Raw genomic sequence first — 27,704 nt, 5'->3', positions numbered from 1 at the left:
CAGAGTCCCTCAGCTGAGCCTCCCGGAGGAGAAAGCACATCCCAGGAGAGTCCCAGTGCCAGAGATTGCTGGAGGAGGAATGTGGAGACGAGAGCAGCAGGTCGAACTGTTGTCCTGAAACCCAGAAAGCAAGTGGCAGAAAAAATGAAGAGACTGCTGAGCTCGCTGCCCAGGTATCGGGCTGGATTGGTACAGCTAGGGCAATTTGTGCGTGCACTCTCAGCCTCATTCTCCAAAATACTGTGATCCTTCATTAGACAAAGTGTTGCTTGTCCTCAATAACCCTTGGAGAAGAAAGTCTAGTGTGGTGCTTTCTTGGTGAAGGGCAGAGCAAAGTTATTTTCTCCTCTTAATATTCGGTCACCAGAGCCAGCTCTGGTGTCAGGTTAACAGTGATGTTCTTATACAAGGCGTCATACGTGACGTTTGGAAAGTAGTTCAAGTTATTGAGGCCGTCCAGGGCTTGCCTTTCTTTTGACTTCCTCAGCAAGGCGTACCTGTGCAACGAGAACCAGGGGCTACAGTCACTTCCACGTATCCCACAGCACCTGCAAACTCCTCCCAAGGCTACCAGAACACCTTTCAAAGAGCCAGGCCCAGGAGCAGCTACAAAACAACAAACTTCTGAGTCTTTAATAAAGGCAGCCATCACATTTAGATATTCTGTATTAGTAAATACCAGAAAAATCCAGAGAAGTCCATCACTTGGTAAAGAGCAAAATGCTCGTTGTGCCACTAGCAAGCATCCAGCTGCCAAAACAACCTTTGGCACCTGCCCAAAGCCTCAGTCCCTTTCCCAGGAGGGGGCTGAGCTTGGGGGTCCTGCCAAGCCCACCACCCACACCATCCCAGAGAGCTGAGGGGTAATGTGGTCCTTGCCATTTTCATGAAAACAGCCATGAACAAGAACAGAACTAAATGGCTGTAGTCTGAGGGATGGGACTGAGGAAGTAAAACCAGCAGAATGGTGGTATGGGGAAGGAAACTGCAGCTGGTGCACAAAAACAGCCTCAAGCACATTCAGAGGCAGTGTGAGGAGACAGGAGGAAGAGGAGGAGGGTTGGGAGGGGAAAATAGGCAGAAACATCTCAGCAGGACTGTGACTCCCTTCAGCACAGTGCTGGGGGCCTGTAGGCATCAGGGTGAGTGGGAGCTGGGCTCAGACCTGGGGACAGAGAAGGGACCAGGGAAGGGCTGTGCCATGAGGCAGGGGAATGCACTGGGTGAGAACAGAGGGAAGTGCCAGGAACCAGAGCTCAGTCCCGTGGCATTATCAGCCTGCCATGTTTCAAGGGTTTGACTAAATATGGGTTTTTCAACCAAAAGCAACTTCTCTTTTTCAAGAGTGAAGTAAGAGAAGCATCTCTGACTGGCTGCATTCTGTCCAACAGAGAAATGAAAAGTAGGGCTAAAGATGGAAACTCAAATGGAAACACCACCAAAAATGAGTCTTCTGCAGAAAAGACCAGCACATAGCTCAAATCTCTGCAGCAGCAGCCTAAAGCCCCTCTGCAGAACAGAGCTTGCACTGCTTGTCCAGCAGCTGCTCAACTACAAGTGTTAATTCCTGAAGTTGTTTGTGAAAGATGTATTTCTCTGGTTTTCTGTTGCACAGTTTTCAGAAGACTCAAATTCCACAGTGGTCTTCAGGCAAAGGCAATCAGTCAGCCTTTGTCCCCTCTGAAATCAACCCTGGATCTGGGACAGAGCTCTCCTGGACAGCTCCAGGGAGAATTTATCTTCTTGAGAAAAATGCTTGCACAGTGCTTGTCCTCCTTTGGTCCAGGGAACAGTTAGTTACCACTCCTGATGGATGTCTGCAGCCCCACAAGACAGCAAACCCTGAACTCAGGGGCTCTGTCCACCCACCCCAGCTCGGGGCCAAGAAGCAGAAACAAGAATGGAGTGTTGCTGTTGGACTTTGTGAGTGCTGCCAGGGACTCCTGATGCTTCAGCAGCCACACTGCAGGCCAGCCCTGCTCTGGGCTTTTCTGCAGGCGGAGCGAAGCTTCCTTCAGCACTGGGCTCAGGCTCTTGCAGAAACACTGCAGCTTCTGACACCTGGCAATAGCTACCCCTGCACATTCCTCTGGAGATAAAGGACAGGCCCTCACCCTGCCATGCTGGCCATGCCCTCTTCTGCATGGCACCCAAGCAGCCACAAAGCAAGGACCCCTCACCACAGGGATGTGGGGCACAAAACGCAGGGATGGAGGAATCCTGGAATGCTTTGCCTCCATCTCCCTGCAGTTAGTTTCCTTCAAGAGTTCAGGCGGTCACTGCCCTCAAACAGCTGCACAGAACCTACTACATGGTACAGACTCTTTAATAAAGACTTCAGGATTCTGAAAAAAATTTACTTGCCTTCCTAGGAACTGCACTTCTCCCCGATGATGGTGGGGAATTGATTTGTATTTCCCTGTGTCTCCTTCTGGTCGAGTCACCGAGTAGCCTGCGTACTGTACTCTGCATTAGAAAGGGGAGAAATAAAATAAAATAAGCAAAAAATAATCACCCGTTGTGCTTGCTGTGCTGGCAGTGCTTCCAGGGCTGCAGTCAGAGCTCCTGGGGCTCTGGCCATGGCTCAGCATCCCCACCCACGTGAACCCCCCGCTGCAGCCTGGGCTGGGGGCACATCACACAGCACTCAGCACCTCAGAGCCCTGCTCAGCCATCAGTGTGGGACACTGTGCACAGAGCCAACGGCTCCCAGCCAGCACTTCCCTGCTTCCCAATGACTGCTGGACAGGCTGGAGCAGCCCCTGCCCCACGGGGCCGGCGCAGCCCAGGGCAGGCACAGCACCCACATACATCCAAGGTGACAGCTGTCCCCTCACAGAACCACCACGGGGGCCCAGGGAGCCTGTACCTGTTCCAGAGGTCGTCATCCTCACCACCCCAGCCCCAGAAGGCGTTTGGGAATCCATTGATCTTCTGGAACTGCTCGACAGTCAGGCCACTCACCCCCCCGAAGAACTCGTTGTATGGGAGCCTGAGCAGGAGAGAAGGGTCAGGGCAGAGCCCACTGCCTCTCCCACCTGCCATGGGAAAGCCCAAGCCCTGGATGCTCTCTGCCATTCCCTCTCATGCTCCCTTTACACAAAGCCTGAGAAAAAACCCAGATTCATTCCCTGCCTTTAAAACAAATAAATTAAATCTAACGCCATCTCCTTAGCAGTTAAGGTGTCAGGGAAGAAGAACAGTGCTCACAGGTACATGTACTTATCCAGCTTGGCTGCAAAGTGCCTCGGCATCTGTCCACACCCATAATAGTTACGGTCATTCTCTGGAATGTGGTCCACGTCGTGGAAGATGAGGCAGTCCCAGTCCAAGTCCTTCATTGCTTCTCGAAAGCCCACGTTGAAGAGCATGGCACGGTTGAAGGGTTGGTTTCCAGCCTAGCAGGGAGAAAGTTCCTTCTCAAGAGTAGTCCCTGCAGTTCTTGCTCTGTGTGTGTGTGTGTGTGTTCACAGCCCGGTCTAGAAAACTGCAGAGGGCAACCAGCTCCCATACTGGCACCATGAAAGGAGTGATGTGTTAGAGCAGACTAGTGAGATCAACCAACACTGAAATATTCAATTTACAGTACGGAAGCAAAAATAAAGATTCTGAAGCCTTATTACTCAGACTCTTGAAAAAAACCCCAATTTTGAACAATCTTTTTAAGTTAGAGCTAAATATGGAGACACATTTACTGGGTGGATGAAACAAACAGTTTAAGTGAGAGGTCCACATACACATCAAAAGACAGTCATGTTCTACATGAAAAGCCTAACTCTGGTCAGGCCATTCCTGTGCCTAGGGGATGCTGCCTGGAGCTACTGCAGGGAGATACCAAAAAACTGCAGCATTGTCTGAACTGCAAATACCTGATCCAAAGCATTTTTTTTAAAATAAATCCTACAAAACAGAATTTAAAAAATTAAACAACACAAATCCCCAAATTTCTATTTTTCACATAAAATCAGTAATTTCTGGGCACATCTCTTAGCTGTGTCACTTGTAGACAGAGCAGGTCAACTTACACATGGCAACATGATCCCTAGAGCTGGCACAGAGTGACGTGATCTGGCAGGGACATCCCTGGGACAGGGCAGGGCTGGACCTGCACTCACTCACCTGCTCCACCACGTAGAAGGCGAACTGTAAACGTTGCCTCTGCAGCATGGGGATGAGGTGTCTGAAGAGGACGGGGAGGTGCTCGTAGCGATTGCGGAATGGGATCAGGATCGCCACCTGATGAACAGAGGACATGGCTCTTACTGCCCGCCCGGGCTGGGGAGCAGAGCTGGCTGCTGTGGGTTATAGGAGCAGGAGCAGCCCTAACCAAGGAGTCTTAGCTCTCCCATGTAGAGTAGCCTGAAACCCTTCCAAATCCCAAAACATGGATTTCCCATTCACTTTTGGAGGAATGGCTGCTTTGGAAAACTTCAATGTCACCTCGAGCAGAAGGGAGACTTGCAGTGCCTCCTCATCATCTGTGCCCAGCACTGGGGACACTAGAGCAGCCCTTGGGTTCATTATTTCTTCCCTGGGCACTGCAGTGCCACACTGCAGAGCTCCTCACACCACTGCTCTGAAGATGCAGGACACCAGAGATGCTCCTGCTAACATCTGCCCTCCCAGGACTCCCTGTGCCCCTGCCCTGAGCAGGACTCGGGGCTGCCCAGCTCCCAGCTACCTTCCAGCGAGGCAGGCAGTCACTTGGCTTCCAGTGCCCTCCCAGCTTGATGGAAGGGTCTTTAGAGAAGAACTGGTGGATATCCTCCATGGTGATCTCGCTCATATTTACATCAATGGGGCCCTCTGCAGAGTGGGAGAAGCAGGGAGGTGAGGAACTGCTGTGTTCCTAGGGCAGCACTTCACTGCATCCCTGTCCTCCATCCCCAGCACTCAACTTGTTTCCTCCAGAACCAGCAAAAGCAATTAGGAAATGCTGCTGATGTAACACCTCAGCCTCTGTGGTTGCTACGGGATGCAGCTCTCCATGAGAGCCCCACACCAGCCAGGTACCCCTCTACTCCTCCCCGAGTGCTTCCAGCAGACTAAACCCCCCACTCAGCAGAGAGCATTCCCCCCATTTTGAAGCATTTGCCCCCAAAAAGCTCAATTTTCCACCTGAGGATAGCTTTGGTAGAAGCATTTCTCCCAGCCCATCTCCTAGAGCTGCCCTGGCACAGCTCAGGGCTGGGACTGGCAGCACTGCTGAGGCACGAGGGAGCCACCCGCCATCCCTGCCCCTGGAAAAGGGCTGGCAGAGTCTTTTCACCGGCTCCCAGCACACAATCCCTCTTTTGTTTGTGTTTGCCAGGCGATGGGCTCCTACTTCAGCAGGGAGACATGGCTCTGACACAGCAGGGATTAATTCCTGAGGGTGGGTAAACAATGATTTCCCAGGAGGGAGCAGGGCTTTAGACAGCGCTCCCATTCATCCCTAGGTGCCTGGCAGGGAAAGGTGCAGTGGTGGTGAGACTGGGAATGCCACTGAGTGCCCAAAGCCAAGGGGAGCAGGAGAGGGGCACGGTGGCAGGATGCTACTCACTCATAGAAGGGAGCCTCTCAGGACAGGTATTGTTGGGGAAGTAGGTAAAGTCTTCAGGAAGAAATGTTGTGGCTTGCAGAAAGGTGTCATTGTGGCTCAGATCAAGAGGATAATCTGGGGAGAGAAAAAAAAAAAAAGAAAAAAAGAAAAAAAAGAGAAGTTTTCATCTGAGCTATAGCTCTGGCTATTTCCAGGCACCTCCCCATGCCACTGTGAGCAGACTCCAAAGTCAGTCACAGCTGAGGATGTCCTCAACAGCACAGCTGTGTCCCCAGTGGAACGTGCACCAGCCCAGCTGTGTGCTCATCCCCATCCTGGGACAGGTGGCTGCAGAAGCCCCAGCACCACATCAAAGAAACCTTTGCATTTTCTGGCCAAAGGAGGAATTTTGAGCATTGCCCTTAGGTATCACAAAGGAGCACGTGGCTCTTGAAAGGAAAAGCTACCAGTGCCTTGTCCCTGGAGGACCCTGGCACAGCAAGAAGGGATGTGTTCCCCCAGCAGGTCCTTTCTTAATAGGAGAGAGGGAAGTGCCCAGGCAGGTCTCAATGCCAGCCAGGACTGCCAGTGCAGTGTCTACACAGGGCAATCCTGCCTGGAATCCTCCTCAAAGGATCAATAGAAACTATCACATTACGCACTGATGTCCCTCTGCTTTGTGTCTACAAGAGCAGAGGAGCCCCGTGCTCCGGCAGTGCCCAGCACCTCCCTGCAGCCTCCCCTGAACCTCCTGGGCAGCACCCCCAGCTCCACACCTGGAGATGTTCTAAGGAGGTTTTCCACTGGAACAAGCCATTCCCTGTGCTGTGCAAGTACATAACATCATGTCAGTAACATTGTTTATTTGCTCAATAAACAGTATCCAAAATATCTCAAAACTCAAGATGGGCTGTACACAGAACCAAAGGGTTTTTCAAGTAGGAGAGATGTTATTTTGGATGCTTGATACTGTTCCAAATTTCCAAAAGCAATTTTCCCGGTAAACTCCCATTACCAGAGCACACCCGCAGTACTCGGCCCAGGTCATAGCCAACAGTGAAGCTCAGCTGCTCTGTTCTGCACCAAGGGCTGCCCTTTTTTGCTGGGTTTCCTCTGGCTGCTGTCACACAGCCTCACTGCCCACAGCATTGTGGGGACAATGCCCTCACCAGGCAGTGACACCCACCCAGAAACCCAAAATCAGTCAGGGAGGGAAGGTTCTGACCTCAGGCTTAATGCAGTTTTTGTGCCACAGCACCAAGTGCCTCCAGACGTCACCACCACCCATCCTGCCTGCCAGGGAAGGTCACCCAAGGACGGTGCTCAGTGCTTGGATGTGCTAAAACTGTCCCCAAGGCTGGGGAGGGACAGTGTCCTCACGTGCCTGCACAGCTGGGACTGGCATGAGGCTCAAGCAAAGCCCAGCATTGCAGCAGGAGCACTGGTATCACTGGTATCAGTGCGCTGCCTGCTCCAGGACACAGGTTTTTGGATCACTTGAAGCTCCCCAGGCCAGAGCCTCAGCAGGATGAAGGCTCTCACCACTGCAAGCAGCAGCAATGGAGCACCTGACACTCCTAGGATCAGCTGCTTCTTCACCCTGCCTCTGCTTTACTTGATGTTTCCAGTCTTAAAAATAGCCCAGGGCTGACTTGGTGCGGCACAGGAGGTGACCCAGGGCGTTCATCTCCTGCCCAAGTCGATAATTCCCCTCCCGTGCCTGTCCCAGGCAGGGCGCAGCTGAACTGGTGGCTGCACCTCAGCAGGCTGGGCAGCAAGGACACGGCTCCTTAATTCTGCTAATGAGGAAATGATCTTGCCCTGTACCACTCTGTCAGCCCCTGCTGCTGAAGCCTGGCAGGTGAGGAGCCCAGCTGAGCTGCCCACACCCCAGGCCAGCCTGATGCCAGCAGCCCCGATGTGAGGCTGGGGGGACGTGCCAGCAGGGATGGGACAGGCTGGGTGTCACCAGCAACACCTCACACCCAGCCAGGGCAGCTCTGCCCCCTGCACCATGCTGACACCACAGCTCACAGCCCCACGTGCTCAGATGCGTGTGGATGATGAGGAGGCTGGGAGGGAGAGCCTGCATCCCGCCCAAAATCCAATGTATTATGTGTGGCACATCTCCAGCCGAGACATCTCGGCTCACCCTTGCAGGGGAAGAGTGCAGCTTGCGAGCACAGGCTCCACCACGTGCCCAGAGCCAGGGCTCCACGCAGGCGCACGCCTGGGAAGGGATTTTTTAAATATGAAACCTGATCCTTGCACTGAATTTGGAAGTGTTTACCCTCAGACTGGTTGAAGCTACAAGTTGAATTCCTGGAAAGCAAAGAGGTTTTCAGCTCAAATCCCATTATTTCAGACCTCAAGATTTTTTCAACATTTTCACCCCTTATACAAGTTAGATGCTTTTGAACTTTTTACATATATAAATAAATATAATTTTTATATTTTGACAGTATTTCTATACATATATAGGGTATTTTTATCTTACATATATATTTTTATACACGATAATAAAAACTGCAGGCAATTAATCAAAGCTTCCACGCTGCATTTGCCAGTATAAATTAATTCCTTTAACTTAATTTTCAATGAAAATTGAACCTTTAATCAAAATTACAATTCTTCCAGAAATACCTGAGTCGTTCACGCTGCTGTTCCTCTTGGCATAGGCACTGCGGACCACCTGCTCGTACACCTGAGCTCCAATAGTTCGCATGTTCTCACGGATCATGATGCCTTGGGCTTGCATCATGAAGAGGTAGGTGTTCACTGCAAGGGAGGAAGAAAGAGGAATATTTCCATCAGCTTTTGTAGGGAAAAGAAATCAGGGTCTTTCAGAAGCATTCCCAGCCTCCTGCTTGATTTCAGCTCCCTCGTGCCAGAGGGATCCCTGGGTTGCCCATGGAGCTGGGGGGGAGGCAGGGAATTGGGCAGTGGAGGTGTAGGCAACGTTTGGAAACCTGGCAAGGGGATGTACCCAGCCAAATGTGAGACAGCACTGCAGCTTAACCCACAGCACATTCTGCTGCTTAATTAGGGAGGTTTAATTAGGAAATATCATTATAACAGGAAACCCAGCTGTGTGCCTAGAGAAGGACAGCTGTTCCAGACTGAAGCACCCAGGGCTGGCACTTGCCTGGCAGAGGCACCACAAAGAACGTCCCCACACCAGGCTCCGAGCCCCTGGCTCGTCACAGCCCGGGCCAGGCAGCAGCACAAGCCCTGGGTCCCCAGGGCAGACCCCCAGACACATTTCTTCTCCCCTTCCTCTCCTGTTGACCCTGTGCCCTGGCACAGCTCAGGCTGAGCCTGACTAGGTTTCAGTTTAAGCTGACACCCAGCTGGCAGGACCAGACCCTGAAGCAACCAGCAGCAAGCACAGCCCCGTGCCACCAGCAGCTCCCATGGCACAGCAGGACAGCCACTGTGCACAGAACCCCTCACCAGCATCACAGTGCCAGCCAAAGCCCTTCTGGTGCAGTTTTAGGCTTAAGAATGAAGCAGAAAATAACTAAAATCTTGACACAAAGATACCAAGAAGGTGCAACCTAGAAGGCCTATTCTGCACTAGTAATTTAAAAACCAGGTCAAAAGACACTCCAGGAGAGATAAAGAGGGCAGTGGGCCAAGGAAACAACAGAGAGGACCCCGCACAGAGCAGGGCAGTAGCTGATGCAATGTTACCAGGAAACATCCAGAGCAGACCGGTCATTTCTACAGCAGCACATCACAGCCTGAAAGCAGCAGCTCTCAGTGCCAGGAAGGCACAGTCATGGCTGGAGTCACCGGGAGCACAGGCTGGGTACTGCACGGGCACCAGGGATGTGTACCACCCCAGAGCACCCACCCCCTGCACCCCCACGGGCTGCCCAACTGCCCCACTTCTGCACCCACACACTGAGACAGCTCCAGAACGGCTGCCAGACACATTTCCCAATCCCGACTGTATTTTGTTTTCACACAGTAAAGTAAATATTTGAAAGGGGGATGGAGCCCCATGTCATGCCCAGCTGCTGCCCATGCCCAGCCTGTCTCTGAACTATGGGGAACCGCGGGATTTTCAGAAAGAATGGGATCAACTGCATTAAGTGCTTGGCAACTAAATGTCTTGAAATGCAATTTTAAATGTCCATTTCCAGCCCCTCCCTTCCCATACATGTACCCTTTAAGTGATGGCACCTTAAGCCAGAGGTTACAGCAGCAATGAGCAGGAGCTGGCTCATACAAAGCTGCACCCAAACCCTCTTGGCTCACCCACCTGCTCTGAGACCAGGTCTGGAGCAGAGTGACCACCAGGTCAGCTGGACACAGCTACAGCTTAAACGTGAGCTCTGGTGCAGTTTATCAGCAAGACACCCCTGCTGCAAAGACAGCAATGAGAGCTACCAAGTGCTGCTCCTCCTCAGAGGGACAGGGAATTTGTTCAAACAGATGCCCAAGGATACAGCTTGAGGAAAAGCTGGTATTTTAATACAGCACCGCAGGCCAGAAACAGAAGTAGCTGAAATTCCCCAGGCAAAGCCTTACACCCAAGCCCCAAAACCTTCAGAAGTTCATAACTGCCAGCTCAGAGTTCAGCATGGAATGAAATCATGTCCCAGCACCAGCAGACCAGCTCTGACCCATCACAGACCCAGCTTTGCCAGGCAGCTGCCCGCCGGGATTTAGGAAAATGGGAGCTCCTGGTGGAGCTGTCAGGAAGGGGCTGTTTGGGGTTAGCAGTGAACAGGGAGGGATTGCTGGAGCCTCGGGGCGTAGGGCAGCGTGCACAGGGCAGCCCCAGCCCGTGCAGGTCTCCCAGATAACCACGAGCTTTCCCTTCAGCTTCCCAGCCCAGTCACAGCCCTGCCTCGGGTGTGACACGATGAGGGTTGGTGCTCGGGGCACCCAAGGCCACGTCCTGCCCCAGTGACAGCATCCACCCCGCTGCTGGCACACGGCTCTGCCAGGAGGCAGCACCAAGCGGCACATCAGCCACGAGAACGGCATCCTCCAGAGCCAGGCAAGGCAGGGCACGCACTGTGCCTCACCAGCACACACAGCCAGCCCGGCAGCCCCCCAGAACCACACGGCATCCTCCAGAGCCAGGCACAGGGCCTGCACAGAGCCGGGGGGGCCTGAAGCCACCCAGCTGAGCTGGTTATGGGGCCCGGGCTGAGCTGGTTATGGGGCCCGGGCTGAGCTGGTTATGGGGCCCGGGTCTGCACCTTGCAGCCCACACAGAGCTGGGGCAGCGGTGAAAAACAACTCGCTGATGCCGATCAAGTAATTTCACTTTCTACTTCATTATGCTTTGACTTGCTGGGTAAAGCAGATCCAGGTTTGGTGAAGCATGAAAGAACAGGAGAGACAAATCAGCATGCAGTCCCTGGTTAATTTGAGGAAGGGGGAGGTTTGTGAAAGCGCCGTTTGTTCCCGGCGCAGCAGCAGACGGAGCAGGGCCCCGGCACAGCCACATGACACAGCCTGGCCGGGCTGCCCCGGCAATCCTGAGCACACTGTCACAGCAGCCACCATCCCAGGGGAGCTGGGGCAGCAACAACACCAGCTTTGTGTCAGGCAGCAGTTGCCTTTTCACATATTAACCCTTTTAAACTGACGATTAAGGAGATACCTAGCCAAGGGTGATGTGCCATGTACACTCCACACACCCAACATCAACAGCCCCCACGACCAGGGACCAGAGCCCCTTCTCCTACCCCCAAAACAAACTGCCTCCATGAAATAAGCTTCACAAACACTGTGCTTATCCAGAACACACAATTCATTCAGGTAAGAAAATGGGATTTAAAACATGTTATTGCAGACATTCCACTCCCTGTGTGCACATGGTGCTTAGATCAGCTCCAGGGGCTGCACCAACATCTGGGAATCACTGTACCACCAAGCTCAAATCTCACTCCTCCTCCATTTGCTGCCCTTTTGATGAGCAAATTAGCCATGTTCAAAATTTATTAAGCCTGACCTGGCTGGCCCTACAGAGCCCAGGGCCCCTGTACCCAGAGGTGTTTCCCAGAGCCACTGATCACCCCTGAGCATTCACGGCTGCACACACAGGCTCTTGGTGGGCTTGGCCTGAGCCGTGGTTCAGGCAGAAAGCAATTCTGCCTGTTGTGATATACTGCTAATCTCATCACACAGGATGATCTCGAAAATTACATCAGCCTTCTGCCTTCCTTCCCTCTGAGCATGCAGCACTTCAGAGCAAAGCATGGAGTGACAACAGCCTGGCTACTACCACTGGGCAGCTGGACAAGGACAGCGAGGGGAGAGGGGAGTTGTCCCTTTTTCTATTAATTTCCAGCAAAATCCTCACTCCCCACCCAGAAAACAGGCACAAATTAAGAATCCATTTGCCCAAATAACTCCCTGAAGATTATTCTTGTTGGTTCATTAAAGGACAAGTCAGCCCTGCTGTGACTTAAACACATGGAAAACACGACAGCTTGTCACCAGCTGGAACAGAAGCACAGGGCTGCACCCCAGGGCATGGCACCCCTTGGGATGTTGCACCCCAACCTCTGCTCACAAACAAACTGGGAGAGCAAGTGCTCACTCAAGCCAGGAGTGGATGCAACAACTTCAGCCAGGGAAGTAAAGTCCAATTACATAAATGAGCACTGAAGTCTTCCTGTAATCATTTCTCTGTTAGTATTTTCGGAGCACTTCTAATCAAGAAACAGCTGACTCTCTCATGGAAAATTAGTTTCATCATGGTGATACGTACTAGAAGAGGCAACAGGATAATTTGCAGCTTGGGAGCTGATTCAGAAGAGGCCTGTGACCTCTGCCAGCCACTGACACAGGACAGGCACAGACCTGACCTGTGTCATTCCTGACCTAACTCCTGTGGAAAGGACCTTCCTGCAGCATCCCACTGCCAGGGCACAGCAGCTCCCCTGAGCTGGGAGAGACAGCCACTGGGACTGGGGCAGGAAGAGGGGCCAAGTGGCTCACAGCAGCCCTACATGCCTGCAGCAGTATCAGCACCCAGCACGGCAGCCAGGCTTTCCTGAGGAAGGAGCCAGTCTTCCTCTGCTTTGAGATTTAGGGCTTTCTGCCACATTCAGCATCTTTCCCATTCATTAGTCCACTCACACTGCAGAAGCACAGAGGGGCTGTTTGAGTTCATCACGGTCTCACTGCTACATGCAGCCTTCTCCTGCCAGCCCCTGGAGCCCCAAAGCAGCAAGGGTAATCCCTGCCAGCCCCTGGCGCCCCCATTTCAACCAGCACAGTCACAAACCAATGCAACACCTGAGAAATTCCTGCTGAACACTCTACCAGATGCTTGGAGTGGGCACAGGTGCCCAGCAGTGGGACACCTTGCATGGAAGATGCAGCAGTGACTTGGAAGGGGTCAGGGACCCTTCAGAGGGTCCTCAGGCAGCAGGGGGGTGCTCAGGTCACCCTGCCAGGTCCTGCCTGCTGCAGACCCCTCTGCAGGGCCCAGGACAGTGAAACCAGCAGAGTCATGTCTACATTAAGCCTTTTGCTAAGCTCTCCCCACAGATCCCCAGCATCAAGCCAGCTCCATTAGCATTAGCAATACAAAGGGGTTTAATCAAACTAAGCCTCTAAGGCACTGATAGACAGTTACATGGTCTCAACTCATAAATAACCCAACTAGGAAAAGTAGCAGCATCCCAGCGTTAATACACCATGAGACCTCCGTCTCTATTAGCTTTCCAGTGGCACTGTATTCCCCAGACATGCTGAGTGCCACAACAGCTAAATAAGAGGTTCCTATTAGTTTAAGAGAATTTAATATTAATGCCATCACTGTTACTTAGCCCTTTGCTTCTAAATAGCACAGGAAGGAATAACTTGATACATTAAATGGTCTAAGAATTAACAGTGCAACAGCAGCACTGAGCTGGTAATTACAAACCACTTGTCCCCAAAATTGGCAAGTTGGCAGCTTGCACGTGCACACAGCAAGACTGGGGGGGGGGGGTAAAGTGGCAATCAAAGCCTGAATATGGGAAATTTGTATCTGAACTGTCTCACAGAAAAATGACGCTGGAGAAGCCTCACCAAGGGGAGGAAAATCCATATTATTCCAAGAGACCCTAAATTTTTCATGTACACGTTTAAGGTGGCAACTTCTATTTGCCCTCCGGCAAAAGTGCTGCACTGGCTTCAGGACACCCAGCAAGAGGAGCAGAACATGCTCTGCACACATGGGAAAACTCAGAAGGCCAGGGGAACTCAAAACATCTGCAGCACCAAAGCAGCCGTGGAAGGAGCTCTGGACCCCAACAGCCGGCAAGGCTGGCGTGGGACTGAGCCCCAGGTCACAGGTGCAGTGCCAGCATGTGCAGGTGGAACACGGTTCACCTGTGCACCAGGGCAGTAATGCCAAGGGGGCTGTACAATCACACCGGGCTTTGCAAACCCCAAGAGCGATCCGGGTCTCTGCTGCAGTTCCTCTCTTTGAGAGAGGGCACAGTGACACGTGCAGGCTGGAGCACAGAGCACAAGCCTTTGCCCAAGTTAAATATTACCCTTCCTCGAGAGATTCAGACTCTCCTACTTTAATTGCCGTTCAGGAGATGCGATTGCACGTGAATGCACGTCCTGTTTACTTTCCATCCCTCCATGCCCATGTCCAGCCAGCCTGCTCTCCCCAGGAGCAGGGAGCATCCGCAGCTGCCGTGCAGGCAGAGCACGAACGCCCCGCACTCGAAATGAGCAATCCAAGGCTCTTCAGCAGGAGCTGACACAGACCCGACCCGACCTCCGGGCTGGCAGCACCGGCTGCTGCCACCACAGCAAACATTTACACTTCCAAACGCTTCCAGCTCAGCCTTTGTTCCTTCGCTTCATTAGGAGACAAAGGGGTGGGGATTCCCGCATCCTGGACACCCTCTGAAGGCGTCAGGAATGCCAGTGCCTGAGCCCAGTGCTCATGCAGGATCAGGATGAACAAACAGGGAAGGCTTTCGTTAAGAAAAATAATAAATAAGAATTAAGTGAACGCTTGGGCAAGCAAGGGAGAGGAAAAACAGGCAGATCCTCCCCAGCGCTGTCCTTGAAGGGGGAGGGCAGGGAAGGACATGGGCAGCTCAGGACAGCTCCTCATCCCCTGGGCCACGGGAACTGGAACAGCTGCAGGAGACAAAGGAAATCTGCCACCAGCCTGGGCATCCTGCTCAAACAGTCATAGGATGTGCAGGAAAATGGGGACATGTGGAGAGGTGCTGCCTAGGAAATGCAGTCAACAGGGAGTTACACCAGTGCTGTCCTGCACCAGCTGGAAGCAATCTAGAATACAGTCAGACCACAGCAGAGAACAGGAGGGATTGGGATTTAAAATTTCAGTGTACATCTAACACCAGTTAAATAGATTTTGAAGTCATTGACTCGTTAGTCTTCCAAATTAAGAGATAATACCCATTGGAGAGCACCCAATGGAAACTGTTAAAAAACAACTTAAGAGTAATGGATCTACTGACCCAGTTCACACACCACAAACTGCAGCGTCTGGAGTTTTAACACCCTGACTCAGATGGAGAAAAAGAGACCAGGTTCTGTTGTTTCGGCAATTCCTCCCTCCAAAAAACCAAAGACCTGATTTTTCAAGCATGTTTTACAAGTGCAGCGTGGCTGAACAAAAAGGGTTATCACATGTACAGCCTCATGTCTGCTGCAAGGGAGCTGTTCCAAGGGGGGCTCCGAGAGGCTCTTCCAGGTCAGTGCTCTGCCTGCCACACCGGGCTGTGAGGAGCCCTCCTGCCACGGGCACACGGGGCAGGGCTCGCTGCATCCAGGCATGGCCCAGCATGTCCTGTTTCCACCTATTTCTTTTTTTTTTTCAAAAAGAAACAGCACGGGGAAAGCCCTGCTCTCAGCCCAGCTCGCCCATGATGCCTGTGTGGTGCCAGGGGATGAAGGGCAGAGCCAGGGCAGGGTCTCTCACACCTCTGGCCTGTCCCTGTCCCCATCTCCAACCTCTGCTGGGCAGGTGGGGACACCCCAGGGAGGGCACGGCAGGGGCACCGGGCTCACCTGAACCTGCTGTTCCCACTCTCACTGGGGATAAAATGCCCAGGGACAGGCTCATCTCTTCAGCGTCGTGGGGAATAAAGCACCCTGAGCTGCCCCAGCCCTGACAGCACAAAGGCTGCTCTGCAGCAGGCACTATTTGCACCATGGAGATCGAGGAGAGATCCCTCTGTAGCAATACCCCAAGACCGTCCCTGCTGTGGTTTCTCCTCTGCACATTGCCAGGTCCTGGGAAAGCAGCCATCCCAGCAGCCAGGGAAGGAGCACAGCCACAGCCCCACCTCCACACTATGCATCTGCCTGGCTTGCCAGCCCTTTCAACTCCTAAAAAATTCTCCAAGCTGGAATTCTTCAATCACGTGGGACGATTGTTGTCCGAGATTTTCAAAGGCAGCAGCTCAGAGCTCCCTGCCAAGGGTACTCTCACCATGCAGTGCCATTTAAGACCTACAGCAGCTTGGCCTCCACAGTCAGATTACAGAGTTGTTCTTGTCTGCAATAATTAAAGGCAGCACTGTGAATGGCCTCTCCAGCTGCTGTGTTTTATTAGAAGCAAAAAAAGCTATCAGAGAGAGGGTGCAACTTTGAACTCCCAAAACACAGACCATTACCTATGGGATTTTGTAAGAACTCTGACGTCCTAAGTCATTTATTAGCTTTGTTGTGAGCTGTGCAGCCTTGGAATATACACAACATTTTTATGTTTTTCTTCCGCCTGACAAGCAAACTGGTAATACAGCTGCTGTAAATAAATCAACTGATTCCATTATCAGTGTAGTCAGGGAATGACTTCACTGGGAAAAAAAAAAATCACCCCTCTATCTATGAACTCATTTAACACCTAAAATCCCAGTCCATCAAATCCCAGCCCAGTGTGATGCCTCCCTAGGTGTCAGCAGAAAAGCAAAAGGGCACGAGTCATGAACAGGGGAAAAGAACAAACCCTTCCTTCCATCAGCCCACAGACCTGTGCCCTCCAGGACCAGACCCCGGGGCTGGGCACACTCAGACCCTGTGCAGGGGCAGACTGTGGCTTGCCCCCAGCACTGCCCTTCTCTCCTGCCTCTGCTGGCTCGTGCCTCCTTCCCACACACGGCCAACATTTGCCAACAGCGTGGCCACGCTGGTGCCAGGCACAGGAAAACCCCAGCCCTTATCATGGAAGGGGGAATAGAACGCCCTGGTGCCAGAGAGCAGATTTGCACCACCCTGTACCACAGCACCACGCTCTTAGCTGTGCCTAAGCACTGCCACTAAGTTACACATTAATCCCAGATAAGCAGCCACAAGACCATTGAGCCACGCAGCTCAGCAAGGGATCAGCACTTCCAGAGCCCCGAGCTGCACCAGGGTTCAGGGGACATCCCTGCCTGCGAGGGACGGGAAGCTCACGGCCCCGACTCCCACCCCACCAGGCTCAGCTGGGTTTGTACAAATGGGAAATAACCTGGGGAAAGTCCAGCAGAGGCTGGCTGGGATCAGGCTGTGGAAATGGGGCACAGAATATCCTGCCTGTGCCTCTGTGGGCAGGAGCAGCCATCCCTGCCTCCTCCTGCCCGGGGCCACCAGCACTCATGTGGCTCTGCAATGGCCTGGGGAGGGATGAGCACACATAGGGGCACATGAGGGAACAGCAAACATCCTTTTCCTCCTTCCCTCTCTCCCACTGAAACACCTTTAAGCTCCTTGCACACAGCAGCAACTTAAGTTTCCTTAAGAGACTTGACTGTGTGCCAAGGGTTCTGACCACTCTCATTGATTGGGCAGAGGGGGAAAAATAATAAAATAATCAATTCCAGCCTGTCTGCAGCCAGAAGTCGAGCTCTGCTAACATGAGTCAAACATACAGCTACCTGGAAAAGCTAACACATGGGGAATGGGAGGCCAGTGCTCCCAGGTGGAACAGCCAGGAGAGCTGAGCAGGCAGCGAGGGCAGGGCTCCTCTGTGCCCCAGGGGCCTCAGGAAGGAGCTGGTTGAGGCTGGTATCCCACAGACCCTGCCCACATCAGCACCTCCAACTCAGAGGGCATGGCACGAGCCCACAGCAATGCAGCAGCCACCCTCTTCCTCCTCCTCCTGCCAAGGCACCAGCCATTCCCTCCACACTGGATAACGAGATTTTAGGTTACACCAATTTATCCACTCAAGTCACCCAGTTCGTGCAGGTTGTGTTTGGTTCCCCAAGCTATTTCAGCAAAAGGCAATCCTCCCTCACTGGCCCCTTCCCCCATGTGGTGAGCCCTTGGCAGCCCTATAAATGCCATGCTGCTCTCTGGCAGCATCCCGAGATGTTTGGGGATTTGTGACCCCTCCCCAGGCAGGGGTGGACACCCCACATGTGAAGGGGAGGCAGCTGGGGGAGGGCAGGGTGGGGAAGGGGGTCATTGTCAGCCTGAGCCTGATCTGCCCCCAGCTCTCTGCAGTACAGCAGAACCAGACAATTACTGTGTTGACAGGCATTTTTTCTCTTTTAATTAGGTGAAAGCAGGGTTAACCTCGAGCACCCTGAAGCTGGGCAGCCCTTGCCCCCCTTCCTGCCACAGCTCCCTCCATCTGCTCTTGCCCTGCAGCCCTTCCCAACCCAGTGCACAGAACAACCAACCCTGGAGCTGCCTCACAGGGCCAGGTACCAGCAGGGACCCTGCTGCTGCAGCCTAGAAACTGTCAGACCATTTGGCACAGCCCAAGACACCCAAAAGTCAGGCTGATGGGGAGATTGCACACTGACAAACCTGCCCAGGCCTTTGAAACACAAAGGAATGCTGGGCCAATCCTTGCCTATAAATCCATATACAAGCTAGGGTGATGTATGATGGGTCTGGGCAGGAAGAGAACTGAGGCAGCAACTTATTTGCAGGTTTGGTCAGCAATAAATGAAACATGGAACATTTACACTTGCTGTCACACAAGATGCTCTGCCAGCCCCACACCAGGGCTCAGGCCACATCCAGGAGAGATGGGGCAGGCAGGACAAGGGGCCCACAGCACAGGCAGGATGTGACAGAGCATATCCCTGCAGTTGCTCCAGGGTTCCTCCACTGCAGCAAGCAATGAGGCAAAAACAAGGAGCTCTGAGAGGCAGAGGGCAGAGAAGTTTGCAAAGTCCCAGGGCTGCTTTATGCAAAGGGAAGAAGCAGTGATGCTGTGGGGAGCACCTGCTGCTGCCTGGGAACAGCCTGATTCACCTCAAAGCAGAAGCTTCCTGTACCCATCTCCCCCAGCCAAGCATTTTGGTTGGGCTATCTTCAGTTCTATAGGCAGTGCCCACAGTCACATTCACAGGGAAGGAGAGCTGTGACCTGTGTGTGCCATCCTTCCCTCAAATGGCAGCAAGACAGAGGTTGGTTCCTAGAATAAACTTCTCCTTTTAGGAAAATGAGAAGGTGATTTGAATAACCAATGTATTTTCAACAGCTTGCTCAAGTGGACCATCCCACTGCATGCAGGTGAAGCAGTACAGAACATGCTCACAGCTCACAGATGTGGAGACAGGGCACCCCAGAGCACCAACACAGCTCTCATGGCAAAAACCCCAACCCTGCAGGAAAGGGACACCACACACCTTGGACAATGCACCTGCCCTGCCATTCCAGGCAGACCCTGACAAGCACAACAGCTCTTAACTGAGAAGTAATTCTAAACCTGCCTCAATACCTGCCTACAGGGACAGTTCATAACCATGGGCTCCCTCTGCACAGACAAGGCCACAGCAAGGAGTGAGTGCCTCTGGGCTGGCAGCAGCAAGGAACACTCCTCTGCAACCACAGCAGCTCCTCTGCTGCCAAAGCCCTGCAGGTCCCAGGGCTACGCTGCACTGGGGCCAGGACAAGGGGACAAGAGGCCCTTGTGAGCTGACAGACACTGCAGGGACATGGGGGGTGCCCTGTGCAATAGTCTGGTCCCTGCTGCAGAGCCACACAAGCCTACAAGAGTCAGAGCTGCTTTTCTAGAAGGTGGAAGCCTGACTGCCAAATGCCAGAGCATCTCACTTAGCTGTCAGCATGAAGCTTTATGTGGCTGGGAAGACGCTTTCAAGGTGAAAGCTAGAAAGGGAAGACTCTTCCCCCAAATCCTCCATGATGGTCAATGACTAACATTCTCACACTCCTACCTCCCCACGGCCTCAGACTTCCTCCGACTTCCTCAGTGTGGTTTTGCATTTGGTCACTGCTGCAGTCAAACCCGCCTGCTGAACCTCCGGCTTCTTCGAAAGCACGGCTTGCCACACAGGCACAGACTGAGCAATGTTCCCACTCAATAGCTGGTCTCCAGGCTGGCATTTCCAAGGGCTTTGATCCATTCCAAATAAGGCAATCAGCTTAGCCCTTGATTAAATACATAGCATAATCCACCTAAATCTTGTTAGCCGCAAAGCAAGTTGCTCGTCTCCCCAGTTGGGGGTGGCAGTGTGTGTCACCACGGGGCAAGTGGGGCTGTGGCAAGGGGAAGGTGTCCCTTGGGGCATGGCCTGGGCAGGCAGCAGCACTGGGGCAGCTGCTGACCACAGCAAGGCCACTCCAGCAAGCCCCTGTGGACTCAAGATGCAGAAGTTCATGGGATCCTTGCGCAAAGCCTCCCCTGCAGCACACAAAGAGCACTCACGGAAGGCTCTTGTCCCCTCCCAGCTGGCAGGTACAGGAGAGGGTGCCCCCAGGGCACAGCAGGCTCAACAGCCAGCAAAACCCTTAAAAAAAAAATCAGGAAAAGAGAAATCCCTGACCCTGAGCAGGGAGCCAGGTTGCAGCACAGAAGGAGGATGCACTGCAGCTTTGGGGGAATTTCACACTACAGCAGTTTTCCCTTCCTCAGGAGGAATGAATCAGTAGCCCAGCACTGTGGAGCCTCAGCAGAACAGGAAGGTGCTGAGAGGGAAGCACACCACAAGGACAGCTACTCCCATGCCAGACAGGAGCCTGGCCCAGGTGAGATGCAGATGTACAGCCAGGACATCAGCCTCACACACACCTGTGTGTGCTCTGGCCAGCTCCTCCAGCTGAGAAAGCAGGGAAAGCAGCACCCCTTCCCTCCTGGTCCCAGACCCCCCTGCACTCCCCAGAGCAGGCACCACTGTGGGTGCACACACAGCAGGACATGGGAACCAGGCAGCCTGGGCAGTCTGGCAAAAGGAAACTCTCCTTCCCCAGGTGAGCTCCAATCCTCTCCTGCGTGGCTCTGGGATCATATTTACAGGTGAGTCTTTCCAAGCCTGCCGAGACAGAGCACGGAGCTCTGACCATGAGGATGCTGCTCCCCAGCACTGGGGCTGTCTCCCACCAGTGAGCACCCCAGCAGCCACTCCACTCCCACCCCAAATTATACTGGGATAGGAGACAGGAGAGATCTGCTCCCGAGATTACAGTGGAGGTGTTACTTAGGTCTTCAGAAGACAAACTCCCTGACAAAGGCAACCGCTCCCTATTTCCCTCCAGGTTTCAGAGCCAGCAGGTGAGGACTGGCTCTGCATGCAGGTGACCCACTGGGGGCTGGTCACAGCCTGCAGGCAGGAGCCCTGCAGATCTCTGTTCCATGCTGCTTTAGTGACTCTAACGCTTCCTGCAGCAGCCAGGCACGTTTCATCAGCTACTGGAAGAATTTTGAGTTAATTTAACCCCGTTAACACATTATACGGCTTCTGTCATCCCAATTATCCTTAAAAAAAAAAAAAATAAGTCTTGGGCACAATCCCAAAACACAGTTTCAGGTAGATCAGGAAAAAACTTCACAGGACTTCAAACAGGAAAAAAAAAAAAAAAAAACCAGCCAACAGAGGCAATATCTGCTTTCACCAAACACTAGTCAGGAAGGCTGAGCAGAGCTGAGCTTGCCACTCACCAGCTGGTGTAACAGGAATCAGGTTTTTGGCATGGGGATCCTCCCCCCAAGCCGGACAAGGGAACAGGCTGCCCGCAGAGGAGCTGGGATGATAAATGACAGCAGTTGAGCACTGCAGGGGCATTTCACCGCTTCAGAGGCTGCTGCTATAACAATCTTCTCTGACTCAGCAGCTGAAAGGGACGCTGGGAAGGAAGCACCATAAAAAAAAAAAAAATCATGCATTATTAATATGGACTCTGGCAGCAAGACATGAGTTGGAAAAACACTGAGGGGGAAAAAAAAATGACTGCAGAATAAGAGTGAGCTGCATGTGTGGAAGCATTTCACATTCCTGCAGGAGTGGGGGACACCCTGTACCCCTCCAGGGTCCCCAGCTCCAGGGGAACCCTGTGTTCGCTGCCAGAACTCAATATCCACGGTGCTCTCCTTCAGCTCAGGCTGCTGCAGAAACCACCATGAGCCCTGGGCAGGGCCCACACTCCTTCCCAGCAGCTCTGGGCTCTCCTGCCATGGCACACGGCTGCTCCAGCAGTTTGTTTTTATTTACCTGTGCTCTGTGCATCGCCTGCTGGCTCCTTGCAGCTTCCCCCCCTGCATCCCAGCCCTGCCTGGCCATGGCAGAGGCACCCACGGCTCTGAAACACAGCCCTGCAGTCCTTGATAGCCCCTGCCAGCCCTTGATAGCCCCTGCCAGCCCTGCTGACGCACAGGGCACCGAGGCAGGCACTGAAATGCCTTCCTTTTCCGGCCAGGTAGAGAGGGGAAAAATATCTGTTTGACCTGACTACCTGGTGCACTGCAGTGTTTGCTTTCCTCTTCTATTCCAACTGCTTTGTACAGGCTTTTTTTGAGGCAATTTATAAACATCAGTGTTCATGTAGCCGTTGTCTTCTCTACTTCCCACCCAAAATCCTTGCTCCCAACCTGCTGCTGTGGGGAGACACCATCAACCAAGAGTGTGCACTCATGTCACAGGCACCCATGGCCCCTGCCAGCCTGTGTTGCCAGTGCAGGGAACCCCCCAGCTCCACTCAGGAGCCTCTGGGCAGGGCATAAGCACAGCTCAGCTCTCAGCCCAGCTTGGTCCCTAGTCCCTCCAAAGCAAGGGAGGTGGCCAATACAACACCAGGCTTCAAAGTCTCCTTTGATAATTTGTATGGCAATAGCATTCAATAAAACCAATCAATTACCTTGCCATAAAATTCTCTAGACAAACAAGCACTGGTCAATCTGCTTCCACCACAGCCCAGCCCACAGCAGTGCAGCGGGTGCTTTGTATTTGCTTTCTTCCCTTATGTGTGCAATGGCATCCTCCATACAGAACTAGTTCCCAACCTTTACCTTTACCTTTTTTAGATTAGAGAGGCTCAGGGAGGGAACAGCTTCACAGGAGCCGTCTCACACACAGCCCCACCATCACACAGGCACGTGCCTGCTCGATGGAGTTTGAAAACAGCAGGGAAAACAGCACAGGCTGCACCAAGCAAAGGAGACTAAGGCATAAACCACGGCCCAGTTTGAACTCACATCCCCTGGAAGCAGCCCCTTCCCTGCCACAAGAGCTGGGGACAGACAGGGACATCTGAGCTTGGGTCCCCTGTGCTGCAAGGGGGGCTGGCCAGCACCCCAACAGCATCTCCAGAGGGGCCCAGGTGAGCACCCTGCTCAGGACAAGGGCTCTAGAGAGCTTTGTGCCAGCCCACAGATCCCACACACGCCTGCATGCTTACAAAGGACAGAGCCCTTGGGTTTGCACCTCAAGCAAAAACTCAGCACAATGACCTTTGGCAAGTGGCACACAACGTCACCACACGCGTGCAGCTACAGCCCCAGCAGGCACTGACCCCTCACCTCACCCACAGTGCCAGGAGGGAAGCAGGAGCTCACACTGAGCTTCTCGCACCCCTGCAGAAACGTGCACTTGCCTTGAGAAAGCAAAGTGTCAAATAAACTTCACTGAAGCTTGTGGCTCTATGAAAAATGCCCACAGTCACCACAAAACACAGTGGATCCCCCAAACATCACCCCCCACCCCAGGTCCCTCCTTCACTTTAGCAAGACCAGCAAGCCCCAGGAAATTCCTTCTGCAATGAAAGAAGGGGCCCGTGGCCCTGCCCATCATTCTCCATACCAGAGCTGCACAAGGACACTTCCCACCAGGACCAGGGTGACACGTGCCATCCCCTGCCACCCCTGGGACCCTTCCAAACAGCAGATGAGGATGGTCCAGGGCTCTTCTCCTGCCTGGCACTGACATCACCCTCAGCTTTCCAATCCACCTTTCCTTTCAAAATAAGAGCAGCTCCAGGGTAATGCTGAAAGCCCTGGTGGTTTTCATGTTATCTATTTCACATTCCCCAAAAACCACACCCACCAACATCTCTCAAAAATTTCTGATTTGGGCTTATCTTGCATTTCAACAGCACAGTCCACTATACATTTTCTCCTCCATCTCTCCAAACAGGACTAATCCCCATGGTATTTAGAGCTAGTGCTAGAAAAGCTTCAAACACACATTAACCACCCTAAAGCATCCGTGTTCAAAATGCTGCCAGCCAAAACCACAGCCAGAGCAGTCTGAATGCAATGGAAAAGAAAAAGCCTGTATGGAAATAAACTTTACTAAAATAACCCAGCAAAGGTTTTGTCAAAGTAAATACACACATTGTATTGTGACAATGATGTTTTAAAAATAAAGCTGTTCCAGGGAAGGCTTTTCTTGCTCCGTACAGCTGCAGATCAGCTTCTCTTCCAGACCCCTCACCCTCAGTGCTGCCACAGGGTGAGCAGAGGGCTCTGCAGAGCCAAAGGACATCAGCCATGCCACCACAACTCTGCCACCCTTGTGAGGCTCCCCAGAAATTTCAGTTAAGATGAAGTATTTATCCATGCGCTTGGATATTTAAATCCACCAATTGTAACAGCATTCAAATGGAATCAAGTGCAAACATACAGCTCCCCACACTGCTCATCTCCATTCCCTGCACTGGTCCCCAGGGGGGTCCATTGTACCCTGCAGAGCAGATGCTGCCTGAGTTAATGCAATTAATGAGTCCACCTGGAAGAGAGGCAGAGGATCAGCCCAGGAAATAAAGCAGCAGTGTCAGAGCCCTTATCTCCACCAGAGCCAGCAGCCATCTGAAGGGCTGAGCTGCTGAAGCCCTGGCCTTCCTTGGCCTCCCAACCCCATGGAGGAAGACCATGGGCTGACAGCATGGGTGGGTTTGCTTTAAGGTCTGCTCTGCTACAGATTATTGAAGTTTTGAAGCACTCAATTTGCAGGAATGAACCAGTACCTGGAAGTTTTTGTGTCTACCAGTCAGCTTTCACAAGCCAGGCTCCCAGAGATACAGGGATGAAACATGAACTCTTCACATAATCTGCAGTTGCAACACCCAGTGAGCCACCAGCAAAATAACCCAAACCAGACGTGCCTGACAAACAGCACAGGTGTTTACAGGCAAAGAAAACCCAGTAATTCACCTGCCCTCAAAGAAACCTTGTAATCTGTTAGCCTTGAGCAAGAGGTGGTCTCCAACCAATGCTCTGCACCAGCAGAATCTTGGATGCACTGGCACAGGAGCAGCTGGGTGGAACAGGGCTGGTCCCCATCCCAGCCCTGCCTTGTAGAAACCTCTTTGCTGGAAGAACGTGGTGCTGCCAAAGGAACTCCAAAGGATTTCCCACAGCTGCCAACAGCCTCCTGCTTGTGGCACAGGAGATACCAAGCTCAAGTTCTTTTGTCAAGGAGCACTTGAGGGTTTACTACCCCCAATCACTGTCAGATGCAATGACTGCAGCATCCTCCGTGGGACATGCGTGGAGCCAGGCTGTTACTTCCTTAGGCTGTGAAATGCTGCTTGGCAAATCTTTGGGGCAGAGAGAGTGAAGGATGGCAGTGTAAGACACCACACTGCTCGTGCTGCCTGGGGAAGACCTGGAGATGAAAGCCAGAGCTACCTGGCTTTTGTGCTTTACAGCACAAACCTCATTTCATTATTCCAAGCTGCACCTTCACCTTCTGTCCCTTTTCAGACAGTCAGCAAACCCAGAGGACACCTGCACCCAGCCAAGCCGAGGCCATTGTGGCTCACCGTGTCCTGCTTGGTCCCACCGTGGTCAGTGAGCGCTGTCCCTCGCTGGGGACTCTGCCCTGCCACCCCCCTCCTGCCCTGCTCTCTCCAGCTCGCTCTGCCCCGGCTCCTTCTCCCCCCCACTCCCACAGCAGAGCTCAGAAGGCAGAGCAGCAGCAGCAGCCCACTCCCCCACAGTGCCATCCCCCTGCCCGAGGACCTTGGCCACCACTCTTCCTCTGTCCCTCACCACCACAGGCAGCTCAACCACTTCCCACAGTCCCTCCAGCTGGACAAGCTGGCAGTAGCAAAATCTTTTGCCATTTCCCCCCCCTAGAATGCCTCTGTGCTAAGATCTGCCAGGCTGATGCATTAAACAACCAAACTGGACCAGCCACCTTTGGAGATATAATATTGTTCCAAAACTGAAAAACGAGCTGCACTGAGGCAGCTCTTGGTCCCCACAGCACTGCTCTGCTGCTCACCAACACAAAGCCTGACAGAACAGTGCTTCAAAGCCCTCCTGCCTAGCAAAATCCTTTTGCTTTGCCTAGCAAAATCAAGTTCTTGCACCATAAATGTAATTCAGGGCTAGTGGTGCTACCTTCATGCCCCGTATGACCGGTTGGGAGCAATTCCTGATAAGTTTGGAGGAAGCAAAGCCAGACTGAATTACAGCTCTCTCTCAAAGGTAACAATCTTTCACCCAATAATTTAAATTCTCCACATTATTTTCCTGCATCAGATTCAACCAAGTACAACTCCTGTGGAAATCTAAGTTTAAAAAAATAAAATTAAATAAAGAGGCTCGACTCCAGCATCCATTCAGACAACAAAGGAAAAGCCAAGAGCCGCTACCTGGGCACCAGGGAAGGCCCCTGCGAGCCCTCTGAGCCACACAGCAGCCACCCTCTACACCAGGAGCAAGCCCAAGGTCTGAGAAGTTCCCACTGTTGCAGTTAGAGGTATCAAGATGAAATAACTTGCAGCTTGAAAAAGCATTACTGCTTTCAGCTGCAGGAGGAAAGTTCCTTAATTTCCTAGGCCCCATTCAGAGAGAATAAAATCAGACTCTTGTAGGAAAGCTGTATGAGCTGCCACCATGTGAAAACAGGACACACAGGGATGACCCCACATCCCATGGATGAATTCAGAAGCAAAGGATAGGATGAAACAGAAGCAGCTTCTCGAGGTGTTCCACCTCTGTGTCAGCACACTCCTTGTGCCCGCATCATCCTTGCTCCAGCACCGGGGTCTGGGCATGGACAGAATGACTCTGGCAAGCCCATTCCTCCACACCCCAACTGGGGAAGGCAAGAGGCACGAAGGGCAGGGCAGGGCCTCTGTCCTGGGAGGGCAAGAGCCTCAGTGCCAAGAACAAGCCCTGCAACATAACCTGTCCCGGTGCTCCCTGAGCTCTGTAACAGGACAAATCTGTGTGCCCAGTGCCAAGCTCTGTTTTTTCCAACATGAGGCCAGTGTGACTTCTTGCAGTGAAATCCCAGCCAGCCCTGTGCCCTGCTGGTCCCACGAGCTCTGGGCACAGCACAAGGACCTCTCCAACACATGAGCATCCCCACGTACCTGCTGCTCCAGGGCCCCTCTGGACACCAGGGCAGCTCCTGGAGCCTCCAGCCACCACAGCCCCTGCTCATGGCTGCAGAACAATTGGCCACCTCATCCTGCACACAATGGCCACGATGAGACAGACCCACACAATGACCCGGCCACGGCAGCGCTGGGAGCCAGCGAGCGCTGGGGGAGAGGAGAGGGAGAGGGAAAGGCTGCTATGCCTGTGCCAGTGGCTGGATCCTGGCACTCACCTGCCAAGGTGGCCATGGGAGCCCAGCAGTGCAATTGTCAGGGTGCTGTGTGGGGAGGACAGACAGGTATTGGACGTGAGAGCTGGGCAGGAGGCAGCCCTGGCTGTTTACATCGGATTGCTCTGCACAAACTTGAGGCCACAAGAACATTTCGGTTCCATAGGAGGAAACCTTGGTGAAGAACAGGAATTAGGAGCTACCTTGGGCATCACCTAAGTCCAGGCATAACACAAACGTAAGGCCCAAAAGCTCTGGACTCCCTGCAGGAGCCAAGCGTGGCTATTTGCTGACAGTAAACATGAATTTCTTCTGCATTTCCTCTGGAGCAGAATGCTGGGTTACCTGGGCTGTGAGGAGCCAAACACCACGGGCAATCCGGCCAGCACTGGGCAGGCAACTCAGAACCCAGTTGGGCTCCCCTACCCCATCTCCAA

General features: G+C 52.9%; 1 protein-coding gene across 1 annotated transcript; it reads right to left on the bottom strand.

Moving 5' to 3' along the window:
* Window positions 1-349: 349 nt before the first annotated feature.
* B4GALT5 (beta-1,4-galactosyltransferase 5) lies at window positions 350-8,297 on the bottom strand. The gene is made up of 8 exons (XM_062504943.1): window positions 8,165-8,297; window positions 5,543-5,656; window positions 4,682-4,806; window positions 4,120-4,236; window positions 3,211-3,398; window positions 2,870-2,992; window positions 2,365-2,466; window positions 350-497 (listed from the first exon to the last, which is right to left on the bottom strand). The coding sequence occupies exons 1-8, from the start codon at window positions 8,280-8,282 to the stop codon at window positions 350-352; spliced, it is 1,035 nt and encodes a 344-aa protein (XP_062360927.1). The 5' UTR covers window positions 8,283-8,297.
* Between the last annotated feature and the right edge of the window lie 19,407 nt (window positions 8,298-27,704).

Source organism: Cinclus cinclus, chromosome 18 (genome assembly GCF_963662255.1).
Source record: "Cinclus cinclus chromosome 18, bCinCin1.1, whole genome shotgun sequence".
Lineage (NCBI taxonomy): Eukaryota > Metazoa > Chordata > Aves > Passeriformes > Cinclidae > Cinclus > Cinclus cinclus.
Note: the sequence above shows the minus strand (reverse complement) of the source record. Positions and strands in the feature narration are given on the sequence as shown.

Bases quoted from the DNA above. Each gene is read 5' to 3' on its own strand.
- B4GALT5 (XM_062504943.1), bottom strand. From the start codon at position 8,282: ATGATGCAAGCCCAAGGCATCATGATCCGTGAGAACATGCGAACTATT. The intron at 5,657-8,164 runs GTATTTCTGGAA...TTCTCTCCCCAG, and splicing joins CAGCAGCGTGAACGACTCAG to ATTATCCTCTTGATCTGAGC. The intron at 4,237-4,681 runs GTAGCTGGGAGC...TCTGTTCATCAG, and splicing joins ACTGCCTGCCTCGCTGGAAG to GTGGCGATCCTGATCCCATT.